The 18,364-nt window shown below is 47.1% G+C and overlaps 1 protein-coding gene across 1 annotated transcript in view; it reads right to left on the bottom strand.

Annotated features, from left to right (window-relative positions):
- The window catches only part of necab1 (N-terminal EF-hand calcium binding protein 1), a 438,822-nt gene that overhangs the window by 265,748 nt on the left and 154,710 nt on the right, over positions 1-18,364 (bottom strand). The window contains exon 3 of the mRNA XM_085992697.1: positions 13,618-13,726. Within this exon, the coding sequence (XP_085848823.1) occupies positions 13,618-13,726 (109 nt within the window). The remainder of the gene's footprint in view (positions 1-13,617; positions 13,727-18,364) is intronic.

Here is an 18,364-nt window from a genome sequence, read left to right on the forward strand (position 1 = left end):
GGTGTGACATTGGTAGACGTAGAAAGGAGAGACCTGATGGAATGCAACACATCAGGGAGCATAGTTTCCCACTGCTGGTCTGATAGGTTGTGTGACCTCAGCACAAGATGAACAGCATTCCAAATGATAGCGTTGTATCTCTCAACCTGTCCGTTACCGATGGGATGGTACAGTGTCGTTTTACTTGTGGCGATTCCCCATTGGGAGAGATCACTTTTGAGTTCGCTTGACATGAAGGAGGGACCCCGATCAGAGTGGATGAAATTGGCTGTACCGCAAAGGGAAAAGACTTGATCAAGGCATTTGATCACTGTGGAAGTAAGCATATTGGGACGGGGAAAGCAAAGGGAAAGCATGAATATTCGTCCACCATAGTCAGTAAGTAGGTGTTTCGCATTGAGAAAGGCAATGGCCCTTTAAAGTCAATGCTGAGTCACTGCATAGGCTGCATAGCGTGTATGAGCGAGCCATCCGATGGACGGAAGAATTGCGGTTTTAATTCCGCACAAATTCTACAGGAGGAGCACGTTCTTTTCACATCTTCCGTAGAAAATGGGAGATTTTTACAACACACAAAGTGCAACATACGGGTAACGCCAGTGTAGTGGCGCTTCTTAGTTTCCAAACAGGCAGGCCACTGAGCTGTGGGGCCTTTAACAACGAGTAGACGCGTGTCGAAATAAAACGTTCCCAAATGTAGCTTTGTCTTTTAAACTGTTTACTATAACACTTAACAAACGGAATTACAAAGCAAACACGTATAAACGAACACGGTCAAAAACTGTACTGCTCCAAACCTCACAGCTTCTGCCTCTTTCACCACGTGCAGTTTAAACTGTAAAATGGCTGCACCCATGTGTGGCTTAGGGACTGTTCCATTGTGGCAAGAATGAAGGGGGTGTCGGACTATACTACTGGAGCAAGAAACCCCCTATTTTCTTGCTCCAGTAGTATAGTCCGACACCCCCTTCATTCTTGCCACAATGGAACAGTCCCTAAGCCACACATGGGTGCAGCCATTTTACAGTTTAAACTGCACGTGGTGAAAGAGGCAGAAGCTGTGAGGTTTGGAGCAGTACAGTTTTTGACCGTGTTCGTTTATACGTGTTTGCTTTGTAATTCCGTTTGTTAAGTGTTATAGTAAACAGTTTAAAAGACAAAGCTACGTTTGGGAACGTTTTATTTCGACACGCGTCTACTCGTTGTTAAAGGCCCCACAGCTCAGTGGCCTGCCTGTTTGGAAACTAAGAAGCGCCACTACATTAGTCAAAAACTTGCCCCCTAAGAAGGAAGGGACGGAATCGTCGGCGAACGTATACATGAATGGTCACGGAGCCAGACGACAATATAAGAAAGCGAAGGTACAGTGACTGTTACTTGCTTTGTTCATTCTATTGAGAAGCTAAATAAGAGCTGCGGGTAAAATGGCCGAGGCCTTGCGGAGCCAGGAGCTTCCCTCAGCCAGAAGGATTGCTAGCCAAAAGAGGGAAATAAAGCTCACCCCAAAGGCAATGGAAGAGAAGTTACATAGAAGCATAGGTGCAAGGAAGGCTAAATTAGCTCAGATAACTGGAAAAATGAAGATAATTGATCGCCTCATGGAAGATAATGCTAATATTAAGAAAGCTGAAGACATAATGTATTACGATTTCTCCAAGCTGCATGAAGAGTTTAATGTACTCAATGAAGATGTATTAGCACTTCTGTCTGAAGAAGAGGGAAACGATGATCAGCACAACTGGTTTGATCTTAAATCAACCAGCATTAAGGACTATATCAAGGCCACGGAACAGTGGATTTTAAAGATTCGACAAGATGCTGATACAGCAGAGAAAGATAAAGTTGACGATGAAGTCGGACCAGACGATAGCATTTCAGAGACTTCCGCCAGACCGAGCAAAAATCGAAAAGAAGGTAGCTCTGTTTCTGGACGCAGGTCAGTCGCTTCCACCACAAGCTCGTCGCGACGCATGAGAGCGGAGGCTGAACGGGCGGCGCTGATGGCGTGCGCAGCATCTTTAGCAGAGAAGCAAGCTCTTGAATGGGAAGAGGCCCAACTGCAGGTCCAAGAGGCCCAACTGCAGGCCCAACAGGCCCAACTGCAGGCCCAAGTGCAGGCCCAACGGGCCCAGGTGCAGGCAAAGAAAGAACAGCTGGAGATAAAAACAGCTATCGAGGTCTCAGACGCCAGGTTGAGTGCGTACGAAGATTATGAAGGCTCACGGGATGGCGGGAGCCACTGCCAGTCAACGTTGTCACATAGAGTTGGATCCAGGGCACCTTCAAGAGTTACAACAGAGCCCGAAGGCAATCCCCTGGCATTACAGCGTGGAAGAGTGGCCTCTCCACTAACAGGAGCACGTGATGCTACCCCAGACGTCAGACGGTCTAGACTAGACCCTGCTGATGACCACCAGAGGCCTGAAGACACAGGGAGAAGCCTATACCGAGTGATGCAACGTCAGAACGAAATTACAGAGATGCTTGTAAAACAACAGAATCTGGTTCGACTCCCTCAAAGAGACATACCAGTGTTCCAAGGTGACCCACTCAAGTATAAGCCCTTCATCAGATCCTTTGAACAAGCCATTGACTCCAAAACAGAGAGCAGCAGTGATAAGTTGTACTACCTGGGACAGTACACCAGTGGTAAACCACAAGACCTGGTCAGAAGCTGTGAACACATGAGACCGGACCGGGGATACATAGAAGCCAGGAAGTTGCTGCAGGAGCACTATGGTAACGAGCTGAAGATAGCCACTGCATATATTGAAAAGGCTACCAAGTGGCCACAGATCAGATCGGAGGACGGAGAGGCATTGAAGGCATACGTTCTTTTCCTCATAGGATGTCGCAACACCATGGAGGATGTTGAATTCATGGAAGAGATGGACAATCCTACGACTATGAGAATCATCATCTCTAAGCTTCCTTACAGGATGAGAGAACAATGGAGAAGAACAGCCTTTGAGATAATGGAGAGACGGAAAAGTAGAGCCAGGTTTGCAGACTTAGTGAATTTCATAGACAAACAGGCTAAAATTGCTAGGGACCCATTGTTTGGAAACATCCAGGATGTCAGCCCGACTACTGATGGAAGAGTGAAAGCCAAGCCTGTTGAATCAAAGACTCTCAGGAAAGGTGGTTCCAGGGGAAGCAGCTTTGCAACTATCGTCACTCAGGCCGAGGAAGAAAGGCCCCAGAACTCCTCTACCAAAAGGAGCAGCACAGGGACGTCTGCTGATGCCTTTCAGAAGCCATGCCTATTCTGCCAGAAGAATCATACATTGGATTTCTGCAGCGACATCAAAGCACAGCCACATAAGGACAGAATCGAATTCCTGAAGTGCAACGGCCTATGTTTTGGATGTCTCTCTCAGGGGCACCTGAGTAGAAACTGTAAGCAAAGAACAACATGCAGAGAGTGCACTCGGAAACATCCCAGTCTGCTGCATATCCATAAAGAAGAACAAGTCCCTAAGAAGAGTGAAGAAAACAATACCGACGAGACGGTTGTTTCAAGTGCTCTGGTGTCGCTAGAACCAGAGACTTGCGGACTTACTGGGGCCGGTGACAGTGACTGTATTCTTGCCATCGTACCAGTAAGGATCAAGTCTAAGAGGAGTGAGAAGGTTGTGGAGACTTACGCCTTCATGGATCCAGGTAGTTCAGCAACGTTCTGCACAGAATCACTCATGCGACAGCTGAACGTTAGAGGCAGAAGAACAGAAATCCTATTACGCACCATGGGTCATGAGAAGGCAATGCAAAGTTATATCCTGTCAGACCTAGAAGTGTGTGGACTTGAAGAGAAGGACTTCATAGACCTGCCTAATGTTTTCACACAGAGGGAGATTCCTGTTAGAATAGGGAACCTAGCCCTGCAGAAGGATGTGGATGGATGGCCTTACCTAGAAAAGGTGCGTCTCCCATACATTGAAGCAGAAATTGGCCTATTAATTGGAACCAATGCCTACAAAACTATGGAGCCATGGCAGGTGATAAACAGCAAGGATGACGGACCCTACGCCGTCAGGACAGCCCTTGGATGGGTAGTCAATGGACCGGTAAGGAGAGATGATGGCAACAAGTCAAACAAGGAGGAACGACAAAATGTCACAGTTAATCGCATCTCTATCGCAAGCATTGAAGAGCTGTTGATACAGCAGTTCAACGCAGACTTCTCAGAACGCAGCTGTGAGGAAAAGACAGAGGTGTCACAAGAAGACCATCAGTTCATGGATTTGATGACAAGGTCTACACAGTTCATTGATGGCCACTATCACATTGGTTTGCCACTGAGAAGACAGACCGCGAAGATGCCGAACAATCGCTGCATAGCAGAGCAACGCGCCATCAGTCTAAAGAGAAAGCTGAACAAGAACCCTGACTTTCACGAAGACTACAAAGACTTCATGAGAAACATCATAGCAAAAGGCTATGCTGTAAAAGTGCCCGAAGAACAGTTGAACAGAGACGATGGAAGGGTCTGGTACATTCCTCATCACGGGGTGTATCACCCAAAGAAGAAAAAGATCCGTGTAGTGTTTGACTGCGCCGCCTCATTCAGAGGAACTTCACTGAATGACCAGCTGCTTCAAGGTCCTGATCTTACTAATACCCTCATTGGCGTCTTGACTAGGTTTAGACAAGAGCTCGTTGCCATGATGGCAGACATAGAATCAATGTTCTACCAAGTCAGAATCCCTGATGAAGATGCTGATCTTCTGCGTTAAAGTATTTTCTTAAGCTTTTATGGCTCTTACAGCCAGGATGGCTTAAGTCAGTATGAAGATCCGCAAGAGTCAAAGTTGACACAGAAGAGCAGAATGCCCACGTGAGGGTATCTGGGGCCACATTCTCTTTGCCGGGTTGATAATGTATGGTGTATCCAAAGGCGGCCAATTCCATCCTCCAGAGTTGTATTTTGTTATTCTTGATCTTAGTGCGTTTTCGGTTATCCAGCATAAAGGCCATGGAGCGCTGATCGGTTATAAGTGTGAAATGGCGACGAGCGAGAAAATGACTCCATTTACGTACCGCTTCGATGATAGCCGTAGCCGCCTTCTCGACAGGAGGATAATGGAGCTCGCTACCCTGCAAAGTTCTGGACAGAAATGCAACGGGTCGACCACCTTGATTCAAGGTAGCAGAGATCGCCACATCCGATGCATCGCACTCGACCACGAAAGGAAGATTTTCATCGATGGAACGAAGCGTGGCTTTTTCCAGTTGTCGCTTGAGGAGGTTGAAAGCTGAAATAGCCATTGCCTCCAATGGAAATGACTTTGCGTGAAGCAGGGGCTGGATCTTGTCGGAGAAATGGGGTATCCACTTCGCATAATAGGCGAACATGCCGAGTGCCCGACGAAGAGAGCAGAGATTTGTAGGGGGAGGGAGCTCCTGAAGCAGACAAATTCGCTCCGGATCCGGTTTGATGATACCGTTGCCCACCCAATAGCCAAGGATGTTGACTGATGGTACTGATTTCACAGATTTGGACTCATTTAAGGTTAAGTTGCGACGATGGAGAGCGTCAAAAAATTTCTGGAGGTTGGCATCATGCTACTTCTGGTCATGACTGTAATGTATGTACCTTTAAGGGGGAGAACTACTTTTTACAACTCATGTATATTGTAGTACCGGCAGTGACCACACCTGTATATAACGTTGAGTAGTAATCTGTACAGTTCAGTTGCAGTTTGAACCACGTTGAGTAAAGACCTGTTGTACCGTTCTCTGCAGTCCTTTTCTTATTATTACACGGACGTAACAGTGGCGACGAGCAAGTTTGAACCTACCTGCAACTCCGCATCACCTCCCAGGGATTCGCTCCTGGAGAACAGTGGAAGAAGGTCGAGTCCAGAAGCACGGGCGTCGACCACGGGCAACCGCCCAGTCATCCAGCGGAGATTTGAGCATCGCAGGGGAGGCTGTCGAGAGCCAGGCTTGGCTTTCCAGTCACGGTTGTCCAGCGAAACGGGCTGGCAACAGGTACTGCGCAGACCCTTCCCGGACAGCGACGGGCTAGAGCCCGACCGAGCGGCACAGAAAAAGGCCGAGCAGCGTCGACGGGGGAGAGAGAGAGGGCAGAGCGCACAGGGCGCAGCCGGTGTTCAGGACCGAGCGGCGTCAACGGGGGAGAGAGGTGAGAGAGAGCAGAGCGCAGCCGGTGGTCAAGGGCCGAGCAGCGTCAACGGGGGAGAGAGGCGCGCAGGAAAATGCGAGGCGCTGCCATTGCCACGAGGACCGCAGAGAGCGGTGTTGGCAGCAGCACAGGAGCAGTGCACAAAACCCACAGGGCATCGCCATTTGCCACGAGGACCGCCGAGAGCGGCATTGGCAGCAGCGCGGGAGACGCCATTTTAAGCCGAAGCGGGGAAGAAAGGAAAGCGCGGGAGACGCCATTTTAAGCCAGTCTAACCACACCCAAAAATGCCGAAGAGTGGCAGTATTACAGCGTTTGACAATGAAGTCAAAGATTGGAACGACATATGTCAAACGCATAGAAGTATACTGCAAGGTGAATGAAGTGCCAGATGACAAGAAAGCGCTGGTATTGTTGAATTCAATGGATGCAAAAACGTATGGCTTACTACGAAACCTAGTAACCCCAGAGAAGCCAGTAGAAAAGGATTTTGAAAACATAGTGTCAATCCTACAGGACCACTTAAACCCCACACCGCTGCTGATAGCAGAAAGATTTAAGTTTCACAAAAGGAACCAGCATAAAGATGAAAGTAATGCTGAGTATTTAACGGAACTGCGCAAGCTATCGAAACACTGCCAGTTTGGAATGGGACTAGCAGATACTTTAAGGGACAAGTTTGTGTGTGGGCTTCAAAGTGAAGGAACCCAGAAATGGCTTCTATCAGAAAAGGATCTTACGCTGGACAAGGCTTTCAGCATTGCAGTATCACACGAAGCAGCAGCACGGGGCACTGCAGAGATACAACGGAGACCGCAAGAATATGGCATAACTGAAATGTCATACGGAACAGTGAAGTGCTATCGCTGCGGCAGAACAACACATGACCATAATGATTGCTGGTTCAAGGACAAAGTGTGCAGACAGTGTGGAAAAGTAGGACACATAGCAAGAGTCTACAGGTCGGGAAAGAAAACCAGCAGCAAGAAATCTCCACAGGAGAAGTACAAGAAGGTACATAAGGTGACGGAGAGTAATTCAGATGAACAGAAGAGTGATACAGACTCCGGAAGCAAGGAGCTGGGTTGTCTGAAACTACATAATGTGATCAAAACGGAGGATCACCAAACTATCTGGGTCACGCTCAAGATAGCAGGAGTCCAAGTGAAAATGGAATTGGACACAGGATCAGCCCTAACAGTCATAAACCGAAGGGACTACAAGCGGCTATTCTCAAATATACCCTTGAGAGATACAAAGATTGTCTTGAAGACGTACACGGGGCAAAAAGTCTACCCCAAAGGAAAAATAAGGGTGAACGTTATATATAACGGCAAGGAAACACCAAAAATGGACCTATATGTATTGCCAGATGGAGGGCCACCACTACTAGGACGTGAATGGATCCAGAAGATACAGCTAGATTGGCATTCCATACAAGCACTGACTGTAGATGCCAAAAAGGATGACGACGTCACACCTGGACAACTGTCAAAAATGCTAACTGACGCATAAGAAGTGTTCCAGCAGGGACTCGGAACACTAAAAGGCATAACAGCGATGATCAAAATAGAGGAAAATGCAAGCCCAAAGTTTTTTAAGACCTTATGCGATCCGCCCAGCCGTCGAAGCAGAGCTGGAAGGTTTGAAACGTTCAGGAGTACTGTCCAAAGTGGACTGGAGCGAGTGGGCTACACCCATCGTTCCTGTAATGAAGAGGTCGTTGAGTAATATGCCTGGGGAACCAAAGAAGGTTCGCATCTGTGGGGACTTTAAGGTGACAGTGAACCAAGTCCTTCACACTGTACAATATCCGCTTCCGCGGATTGAAGATATTTTCGCCTCGCTATCTGGAGGGAAACGCTTCACTAAGATTGATCTGGCCCAGGCGTACCTGCAAATGGAGGTAGAAGAAGCCTCGAAACAGTACCTCACGATCAACACTCATAAAGATCTCTACCAATACAACCGGCTGGTGTTCGGGTAGCATCAGCTCCGGCTATTTGGCAAAGGGCAATGGAACAAGTCCTGCAAGGGATTCCAGGGACCCAGTGTTATTTGGATGACATCCTGGTCACGGACGAAAATGACAGTGATCACCTCGCCAACCTGGAGCAGGTGCTCACTAGATTGAAGGAATATGGGCTCCAAGCTAATCGCCACAAATGCGAGTTTTTCCAAAAGCAGATCTCGTATTGTGGCCACGTTATTGATAAAGAGGGGTTGCATAAGTCCCCTGAAAAGATTGAGGCAGTAGTCAAGGCTCCAGCACCGGAAAATGTGTCACAACTGTGGTCGTTCCTCGGGCTGGTGAACTACTACCATAAGTTCTTGCTGAATTTGTCTACCGTACTTCACCCACTGAACACCCTACTGCAAATGGGGGTACCATGGAAGTGGAGTGACGAATATAAATGAGCTTTCCAGAAGAGCAAAGCATTGATCACATCAAAAGAGGTGTTGGCTCATTTCAACCCAGCACTACCAATTCGGTTGGCGTGTGATGCATCACCCTATGGCACTGGAGCGGTGCTGTCGCACAAATTCCTGGACGGCTCGGAGAGGCCAGTAGCCTTTGCGTCTCAGTCACTAACCTCAGCCGAGCGTAACTACGCCCAGATTGACAGGGAGGCCCTCAGCCTAGTGTGGGGAGTGAAAAAGTTCAATCACTATCTGCACGGGCAGAAGTTCACCTTGCTGACTGACCACCAACCACTTGTCTCCATCTTTAATCCAAAGAAGGGCGTTCTGGTGATGACTGCGCAACGGCTACAAAGATGGTCCCTTTTTCTAGGGGCGCACCAATGAAATCGAGTATAAGGGCACGAAACAGCATGGAAACACTGATGGGCTATCACGCCTGCCAGTGCCTAATGCGGAGGAAGCACCAGCAGTGGATCCTGTCAAAATATTTCATTCGACTATAATTGAATGCTTGCCAATAACTAACGCTGGTATAGAGAAGGAGACCCGAAATGACACGACACTGTCTCGGGTATATGATTTGACGGTGAGGGATGGCCAGCACATGGCGACTCACTGTTGCCAGCATTCTCATCCAGAAGAGAACAGCTGTCAGTATGCCAGGGGACCTTGATGTGTGGCTCCCGAGTGGTAATTCCACCCAAGTTAAGGGAGAGAGTGCTCAATGAGCTTCACGAAGGTCATCTGGGAGGGGTGAAAATGAAAAGCCTTGCTAGGGCTTATGTGTGGTGGCCGGGGATCGATCAGCAAATCGAGGACCTGACAAAGAGCTGTTCAGGATGCCATAAGGCCCAAAATGCACCACCACATGCCCCTCTACACCCATGGGAGTGGCCCTCATCTCCATGGCAACGGGTGCATGTTGATTTTGCTGGTCCATTCATGGACTCAATGTTTTTAATAGCCGTGGATGCGCACTCGAAATGGCCTGAGGTGATCAAAATGTCCTCCACCACCACGGAGAAAACTATTGCAGTCCTACGGACCATTTTTGCCAGGAACGGCTTGACAGAGCAGATTTGCTCTGATAACGGACCACAGTTTGTGTCTGAAGAGTTTCGAAGATTTATGAAAAGGAATGGGGTAAGGTATTACACATCCGCCCCGTATCATCTAGCCACAAATGGATTGGCTGAGAGGTTCGTACAAACCTTTAAAAAAGCAGTAAAGGCCATGTGCGATGACGACATTCCACTGCAGCATAAGGTGGACAATTTCCTGTTAGCCTACAGAAATGCGACACATGCAGTCACCAACCAGGCCCCGGCCATGATGTTCTTTAACCAAAGGTTGAGATCACGTCTGGATTTGCTCAGACCAAATGTACGAAGAGATGTTGAGAGTAAGCAATTCCAGCACATCAATGAGAAGCCGACAAGGAGCTTCAATGTAGGGCAACCAGTCTTGGCCCGCGACTACCGAACAGAGAAATGGCAACCAGGAACGATATGCACACGGCAGGGGCCACTAATGTACACAGTGGACGTTGGGGAGAGCATCGTGAGATGCCATGCTGACCAGTTCCTAGAGTCACAGGAACGAGTCAACCCCATGCCTCGCCCATACGTACCTGGTGATGAACCCGACGTACAGGTAGCATCTACCCCAGAAACAGTAGCATTGGAAGCTGATGAACCAACCGACGACAGGGGGCCAGAATCGCCTCCGCACCAAGAGCAAGATATTCGGGAAAGGCGCTATCCAGAAAGGATCAGGAAGCCTCCCCAAAGACTGAATTTATAAATAGACTATTTTCAGCTAATGTTGCATGTTAAAAGTGTTAATTGTAATTAGTTTGATATTTAATTGTTAAATGAGTGTTATGGTACTGTTAATCTAAAAGGGAATTGTAATGTATGTACCTTTAAGGGGAGAACTACTTTTTACAGCTCATGTATACTGTAGTACCGGCAGTGGCCACACCTGTATATAACGTTGAGTAGTAATCTGTACAGTTCAGTTGCAGTTTGAACCATGTTGAGTAAACACCTGTTGTACCGTTCTCTGCAGTCCTATTCTTATTATTACACGGACGTAACAATGACCAGCAATGGTGATATTATCCAGATATGGAAAAGTGTCCGTTAAGTTCTCCTGTTTGACTAGGCTATCCATTGCCTGTTGAAAGATGGCCACCCCATTGGTGACCCCAAATGGAAGGCGACAAAACTGGTAAAGCCGACCATTGGCCTCAAAGGACATATACTTTTTGTCAGAGTCCTTTAAAAATACTTGATGATATGCGCTCTTTAAATCAAAAGTTGAAAATACCTTGTAGTTGGCAAGGTTAATGACCATGTCATCGATGCGTGGTAGTGGGTAGGCATCCAGGTCGGTATACTGGTTAATAGTTTGTGAGTAATCGATGCAAAGACATTTCTTGTGTTGCTTCAGAGGATTTTTAACAACGACGACTTGAGCCCTCCAGGAAGATGAACATGGCTCAATGATACCATCAGCTAGAAGGCGAGAGATTTCTGCCTCGATGAAGGATCGATCATCTTGGCTGAAACGTCGTGATTTTGTGACTATGGGCTTACATCGGGGGGAAAGATTGGCAAACAAGGAGGGCTCGTCGAGCGAAGCCGCCAAAAGCGCACAAAACGGTATTTTGGAAATAGTAAGCTCCGGCTTTGACCCTCCAAACTCGAAAGTGAGTCTTTTGAGTTGTTTCTGGAAATCCTGTCCCAGGAGCACATCACTGCATAGGTTCTTGAGCACCCCGAGCCAGGTGGAGAAATAAGTGCGGCCATTGAGAATAAGGTCGACAAGACAAAAGCCGAAAGAATTGGTGGTCAGTGTCGTCAGAGCCATTGCAATTTCCCTGTCCGAGGGGTAAATACGCAGTTTTAACTTACTGACAGCCCGCTTACTAATGAAGCTGTCAGAGCTGCATGAGTCGATTAGTGCACTCAAAATGTGTCCATTTACTGAAACCTTCGTGGCTGCATGGGACAGACTTTGGGGAAAAACAGCTGTGATGGGAGGAGGGGCAGTTTTACCCTTGACAGCTGTAACCTTAGTAGTGGTTCTTGGGGGAGGAGCAGTTTTATAGGTTGTAGCTGTAACCTTAGTAATGGCTCTTGAGGGAGGAGCAGTTTTATAGATAGTAGCTGCAAAACTAATAGGAGCTCTCGACCGGTATACCTTAGAAAGGTGGCCTTTCTTACTAACAGCGGCTCTTGACTGGCATACCTTAGAAAAGTGACCTTTCTTGCTGCAATGATTGCAGGTTGCGTTACGAGCAGGACAGAATTTCCTATAATGGAACGCACCTCCACAGAAGAAACACTTCCTTCCAGATTGCCAAGATGCCACTAGGGTGGGGTCATCATCAGTGAAGGCTTCTAGGGTAGGGTTTGTCATCCGCTAAGTTTGAGTCATCATCGGTGAGGGCTTCCGCCCGAGACCTATCGAAGGAGTCATTAAAAGTGATAGCAGCAGCCCGTGCATGAGGTAAAAGATAGGTATCTGCATTCCTCTTTGCTAATTCCAGGGAACACGCCTGGTCATAGGCAGCCTGTAACTCGAGGGTTTTATTCTCCAACAGACGCTGGCGTATGAAGGGAGACGTAATTCCATTAATAAAGGAATCGTGAATTAGCTTCTTCTGGTACTGCTCAGCTGTGACAGCTTTAAGGTTACAATCCTTGCTGAGCCTGTGAAGCTTTTGAAGGAATTAGTCAAGTGATTCCCCGGGTTGTTGTCAAGTTGTGGCCAATAGATGCCGAGCAAAAATGTTGTTTGGGGCCTTAACATACAGTCACTGCAATGTTAGGATAGCGGAGTCATAGTCTACAGAGTCTTCGATATAGTCAAACACATGAGGAGATACATAATTGGCAAGTATCTCTAATTTATCAGGAACATTCTCACCACACACCCTGAGGAAGTTGCTGAAGGTACGATACCAGTGTTTCCATACCTTAGCAGTTGTAGGTGAATTTGGGTCCAAGTCAAGACGGGCGGGTCTGAGTAGTCTGTCCATGATGGATTGATTTCTACGCCGGAGTTCCCTTCTGCATTTGAAGTCGTAGCTGGCTGTTCCTGAAATCACTCAGAGCGTGGAGTCGATATCAAGTTGATTACATTGACGTAATAAAACTCACTACGCACTTGGTTTGAGTATAAAGCAAGGCTTTAATCAACTTGTTTCAGAACATGGAGGTCTAGTTGTACTTCACTAGTTCCTTGTCTTACAAAATGTCCCTGGAAGCTGGGCCCACACCCGAGTATTTATACTCCTTGGACAGTGCCACCAACTGGCCGTCCAGCGTTATTTCACGAGTAGTTTCTTGATAAATTACGAGATTTATAACAGTTTCCATGCTGCTTACAGATGCTTCCATTGGGGAAGCGCTTACAGCAAACGGGGAGAGAGTCTTCCAAGTAGGTCCCACAGTTGATAGCTTCAAGCTGCAGCACCTCCGACTTCAGAAGGTCTTCTAAAAGTGCTCAAAGACCTTTTAAAGCAAAGTTCTGCCACGTGCAACTAATCCCTGATGAAATAAATGATTTAATGTTGGACTTGCAGCTCTGAGGAGGCAACCCACTTGTCAACCCGCCAGGTTTAGCTGGCGTGGTTTAGAAGGGTCGTGGAACACGTCAAAATGGTCAAAAAATCACAAGGGCCTCAAAAATAGGCTTACTGAGGCCCTTAACGAGCATTTAATGATCTTAACTAGCGCTATGGCCAGCTGAAGGTGGGACCGTGTCCCGACCTCCAAAACCGGCACCGGCAAAATCCCGCGGATGCGGATCGGAGGTGGGTTCTAAACCCGCCCTCATTGTTTCTGATTTTCCCGCCTCCAAACCCGCCTCCTCGGACGTCAGAAAATCACCCCCATGATTTCTTTTTATAATTGTGAAAAGTTGCACTTCCTACATTTTGGAATGTTAACTAAGATCTTAACAATTTATAGAATAAATTAACGCAGTTTTGTACTGTTACAACGGGAATAAAGGTGAAGTATAAATATTCTTACTCAGTGTGGTTGCTATCAATGGTACGAAACAATTCATGCATCTCTTCTGCATTCAGGACTTCATCTGTAAAATAAGCCTTGAATTCATCAAAGGACAGCTTGCCATCATCTATAAGCAAAGAAGAGATTTAGCAGTCAAAGCGTGCTAATAGCCGTCATCTTCATCAACCTGATTATTTTAAAATCTCTTCACAGTAACGGGGTGTTAAAAACAATGGCTAGACTGAATAAGAAGATATAATGCATCAGTAATATGTGTAAAATTGTATTAATCTTTCAAAACTTTTGAGTGTTATAACTTGAGACAGATGACTAAAGTATATTAAATCTGTTTTATAGTAATGGCTGAGGTTGTTATCTTATAGTATTTCCCAATTTTTTTGTTGCCATGGGAATGAACCAAAAGAGGTGATTCTGCATTCATAGAATCATAGAATGATAGACCACAGAAGGAGGCCATTCACCCATTGTACCTGGGCAAGCTCATAGATAGAGCTATTAGTCCCATTCTCCTGCTCTGTTTCCATAGACCTGTAATTTTTTTCCCTCCAAGTATTTATCCAATTCCCTTTTGAAAGTTACTATTGAATCTGCTTCCGACACCCTTTCAGGCAGTGTATTCCAGATCATAACAACTCGCTGTGTAAAAAAATATTTCCTCATGTTGTCTCTGGTTCTTTTGCCAATCACCTTAAATCTGTATCTTCTGGTTGCACTCTTGGCTGGCCTCCCACAATCCACCCTACGTAAACTTGAGGTCATTCAAAACTCGGCTGCCTGTGTCCTAACTCGCACCAAGTCCCGTTCACCCTTCTCCCATGCTCGCTGACCTACATTGGCTCCCGGTTAAGCAGCGCCTCAATTTCAAAATTCTCATCCTTGTTTTCAAATCCCTCAATGGCCTCGCCCCTTCCCATCTCTGTAATCTCCTTCAGCCCCACAACCCCCTGAGATATCTGCGCTCCTCTAATTCTGCCCTCTTGAGCATCCCTGATTATAATCGCTCGTTGCTGTTGTTATTGTTGGTTGCTGACCCTTCTGCCACTGGAAACAGTTTCTCCTTATTTACCATTCATGATTTTGATCACCTCTATCAAATCTCGTCTTAACCTTCTCAGCTCTAAGGAGAGCAACCCTAGCTTCTCCAGTCGCTCCACATAACTGAAGTCCCTCATCCCAGGGCCCATTCTCGTAAATCTCTTCTGCATCCCCTCTAAGGCTCTGACATCCTTTCTAAAGTGTGGTGCCCAAAATTAAGCACAATACACCACCTACAACAACAATAACAACTTTTATTTATATAGCACCTTTAATGTAGTAAAATGTCCCAAAGCGCTTCACAGGAGTATTAAAAGACAAAAAATTTGACACCGATCCACATAAGGATAAATTAGGGCAGGTGACCAGAAGCTTGTTCAAAGAGGTAGGTTTTAAGGAGCGTCTTAAAGGAGGAAAGAGAGGTAGCGAGGTGGAGAGGTTTAGGCAGGGAATTCCAGAGCTTAGGGCCTAGGCAACAGAAGGCACGGCCACCAAAGGCTGAGCAATTATAATCAGGGATGCTCAAGAGGGCAGAATTAGAGGAGCGCAGACATCTCGGGGGGTTGTGGGGCTGAAAGAAATTACAGAGATAGGAAGGGGCGAGGCCATGGACGGATTTGAAAACAAGGATGATAATTTTGAAATCGAGGCGCTGTTTAACCAGGAGCCAATGTAGGTCAGCGAGCACAGGAGTGATGGGCAAACGGGACTTGGTGTGAGTTAGGACACGGACAACCGAGTTTTGGATGTCCTCAAGTTTACGTAGGGTGGAATGTGGGAGGCCAGCCAGGAGTGTGTTGGATTAATCAACTCTAGAGGTAACAAAGGCATGGATGAGGTTTTCAGCAGCAGATGAGCTGAGGTAAGGGCGGAGACGGGTGATGTTACGAAGGTGGAAGTAGGCGGTCTTTGTTATGCTGCGGACCTAAGACCTAACCGTGTTTTATAAAGGTTTTGTACTCTATGCCTCTATTAATAAAGCCAAGGATCCCATGTGCTTACTTAACAGCCATCGCAACTTGTCTTGCCACCATCAAAGGTGTCTCTGTTCCTGGTCACCCTTTAAAATTGTATCATTTAGTTTATATTGCTTCTCCTCATTCTTCCTACTAAAATGTATCATTTCACACTTCTCTACATTAAATTTCAGCTGTCATGTGTCTACCCATTTCACCAGTCTCTCCATGTCCTCCTGAAGTTACACAGAATGACATAGAATATACAGCACAGAAACAGGCCATTCGGCCCAATCAGTCCATGCCGATGTTTAAGCTCCAATCGTGCCTCAGAAGGCAGTGAGACCAGATAGCCGTGGTAGTCAATGCCAGGAGTCAAGCCCCAAGCCGCAAAAAGTTCAATGACCTCACACGCTGGGTCAAAATCCTGGAACTCCCTACCTAACAGCACTGTGGGAGTACCTTCACCACAAGGACCTGTTGGGGAGGGTTTAAACTAATTTGGCAGGGGGATGGGCACCAGGATGTAACATTAGAAAGGAGAAATAAAGTGCTTAAAGGATTGGGAGAGGCAGAGAGCACTAAAGTAAGAAATAGTAAGAATTGCGGGGGGGGGGGGGGGGTGGGGGGTCAATCTAAGAGAGAATCCAGGATGGTCTAAGATGGGTTTACAGTGTATGTATGTGAATGCATGAAGCATAGTAAACAAGGTAAGTGAGCTGCAGGCACAAATAGCCACATGGGAATATGATGTTGTGGCAATAACTGAGACCTGGTTCAAAAAAGGGCAAGATTGGGTATTAAATATTCCTGGTTATAAAGTGTTCAGGAAAGATAGGGAAGGGAAGACAGGAGGTGGTGTGGCAGTATTGGTCAAGGAGAATGTTACAGTGCTGGAGAGGGAGGATGTCCTGGAGGGGTCAAGGACAGAATCTATATGGCTAGAGATAAGAAATAATAGAGGTGCCATTACACTACTGGGTGTATTCCATAGACCACCAAATAGTGGGAAAGATATGGAGGAGCAAATTTGCAGAGAAATTACAGAGGGGTTCAAGAGCTATAAAGTAGTAGTAATGGGGGACTTCAATTATCCTAATATAGACTGGGATCGTAATAGTGTTAACGGCAGAGAAGGGGAAGAATTTCTGAAGTGTGTTCAGGAGAACTTTCTTGATCAGTATGTTTCTGGCCCGATGAGGGAGGAGGCATTGCTGGATCTGGATCAAGTGGAGCAAGTATCAGCAGGTGAACATTTAGGGAACAGTGATCATGGTATCATAAAGGTTAGATTAGCTATGGAAAAGGACAGGGAGCAATCTAGAGTAAAAATGTTTAACGGGGGGGGGGGAAGGGAAGGCCAATTTCAGTGGGATGAGAACGGATCTGGCCCGGGTAAACTGGAATCAAAGATTGGCAGGCAAAACTGTAATGGAACAATGGGCTGCCTTTAAAGAGGAAATAGTTCAGGTATAGTTGAGGTACATTCCCACGAGGGGGAAGGGCAGGGCAACTAAAGTCAGGGCTCCCTGGATGACCAAAGAGATAGAGAATATGATGAAGCAGAAAAAGAGCACGTATAACAGAGGTCAGGTTGCAAATACATCTGAGAATCAGGCGATATATAGAAAGGTCAGAGGAGAAGTGAAAAAGAAAATAAGAGGGGCAAAGAGAGGGTATGAGAATAGAATGGCAGCCAACATAAAAGGTAATCCAAAAGTCTTCTATAGGCATATAAATAGTAAAAGGGTAGTAAGAAGAGGGGTGAGGCCAATTAGGGACCAAAAAGGAGACCTATGCATGGAGGTAAAGGGTATGGCTGAGGTACTAAATGAGAACTTTGCATCTGTCTTCACCAAGGAAGAGAATGCTGCCATAGACATAGTGAAGGAGGAGGTAGTGGAGATACTTGATGGGATAAAAATTGATAAAGAGGAGGGCCTAGAAATTCAGTATAGCCACTTTTGGAGCGTTAAGTCGGGCGGCCGCTAAAGTTTGCGCCCGGCGCAAAGTGGAGGCCACTTCGCCGATATTCAGTAGCTTTGGCCAAGGAGTTTGCTCGAGCGCTAAAACTGGCGATGAACGGCTATCTTTAGGCGCTAAGCCGGCGGTGCAGACTGATACCGCCGAGGCCGGGCGCAGCGCAGGTGCGGTCATGTCTTGATTGACAGCAGACACCCTGGCGCCGGCCAGCTCTTAAAGGGGGAAGGGTCGACTTGGTCTGCTGCCACGCCCTGGATACTGCAGCCCTCCAGCTAGGCCTAAACACTGCTGCTGGAGAGAAATAGCGCCAGGAAGGATGCAGAGGGCCCGTGAGCGAGCGCAGCGCTTCTCTGCCCATGATTTAAAGGTGCTGGTTAGGGCTTTGGAGAGGAGACACCATATCTTGTTCCCGGACAGTGGCAAGAAGCCTGCCACCAGGGTGTACAGGAGAGCCTGGAGGGATATCGCCCAGAGGGTCACAGCCACCTGCGATGTCCCCAGGACTGGTGTCCAATGCCGGAAAAAGTTTAACGACCTCACTCGGATTGTCAGGGTGAGTACCCTTTCCAGTGTCCTCCTCATCCTTGCATGTGCACCTCACATTATGGGCAAAGGGACCTCAAAGCCCTAATGGCCAGCCCTCATCCAGCAGCGATGGCACTGGCATGAACATCAATTGCACTTTCTGCACTTTACACAAGCTATTCCACCATGGGAGGCAGTGCACACAGCAACAGGGCACCACACTGGCCAAGCTATTCGACCATGGG

The sequence above is a fragment of the Somniosus microcephalus genome, chromosome 7 (genome assembly GCF_052327205.1).
Source record: "Somniosus microcephalus isolate GS21.2 chromosome 7, FLI_Smic_1.0, whole genome shotgun sequence".
NCBI classification, from domain to species: domain Eukaryota; kingdom Metazoa; phylum Chordata; class Chondrichthyes; order Squaliformes; family Somniosidae; genus Somniosus; species Somniosus microcephalus.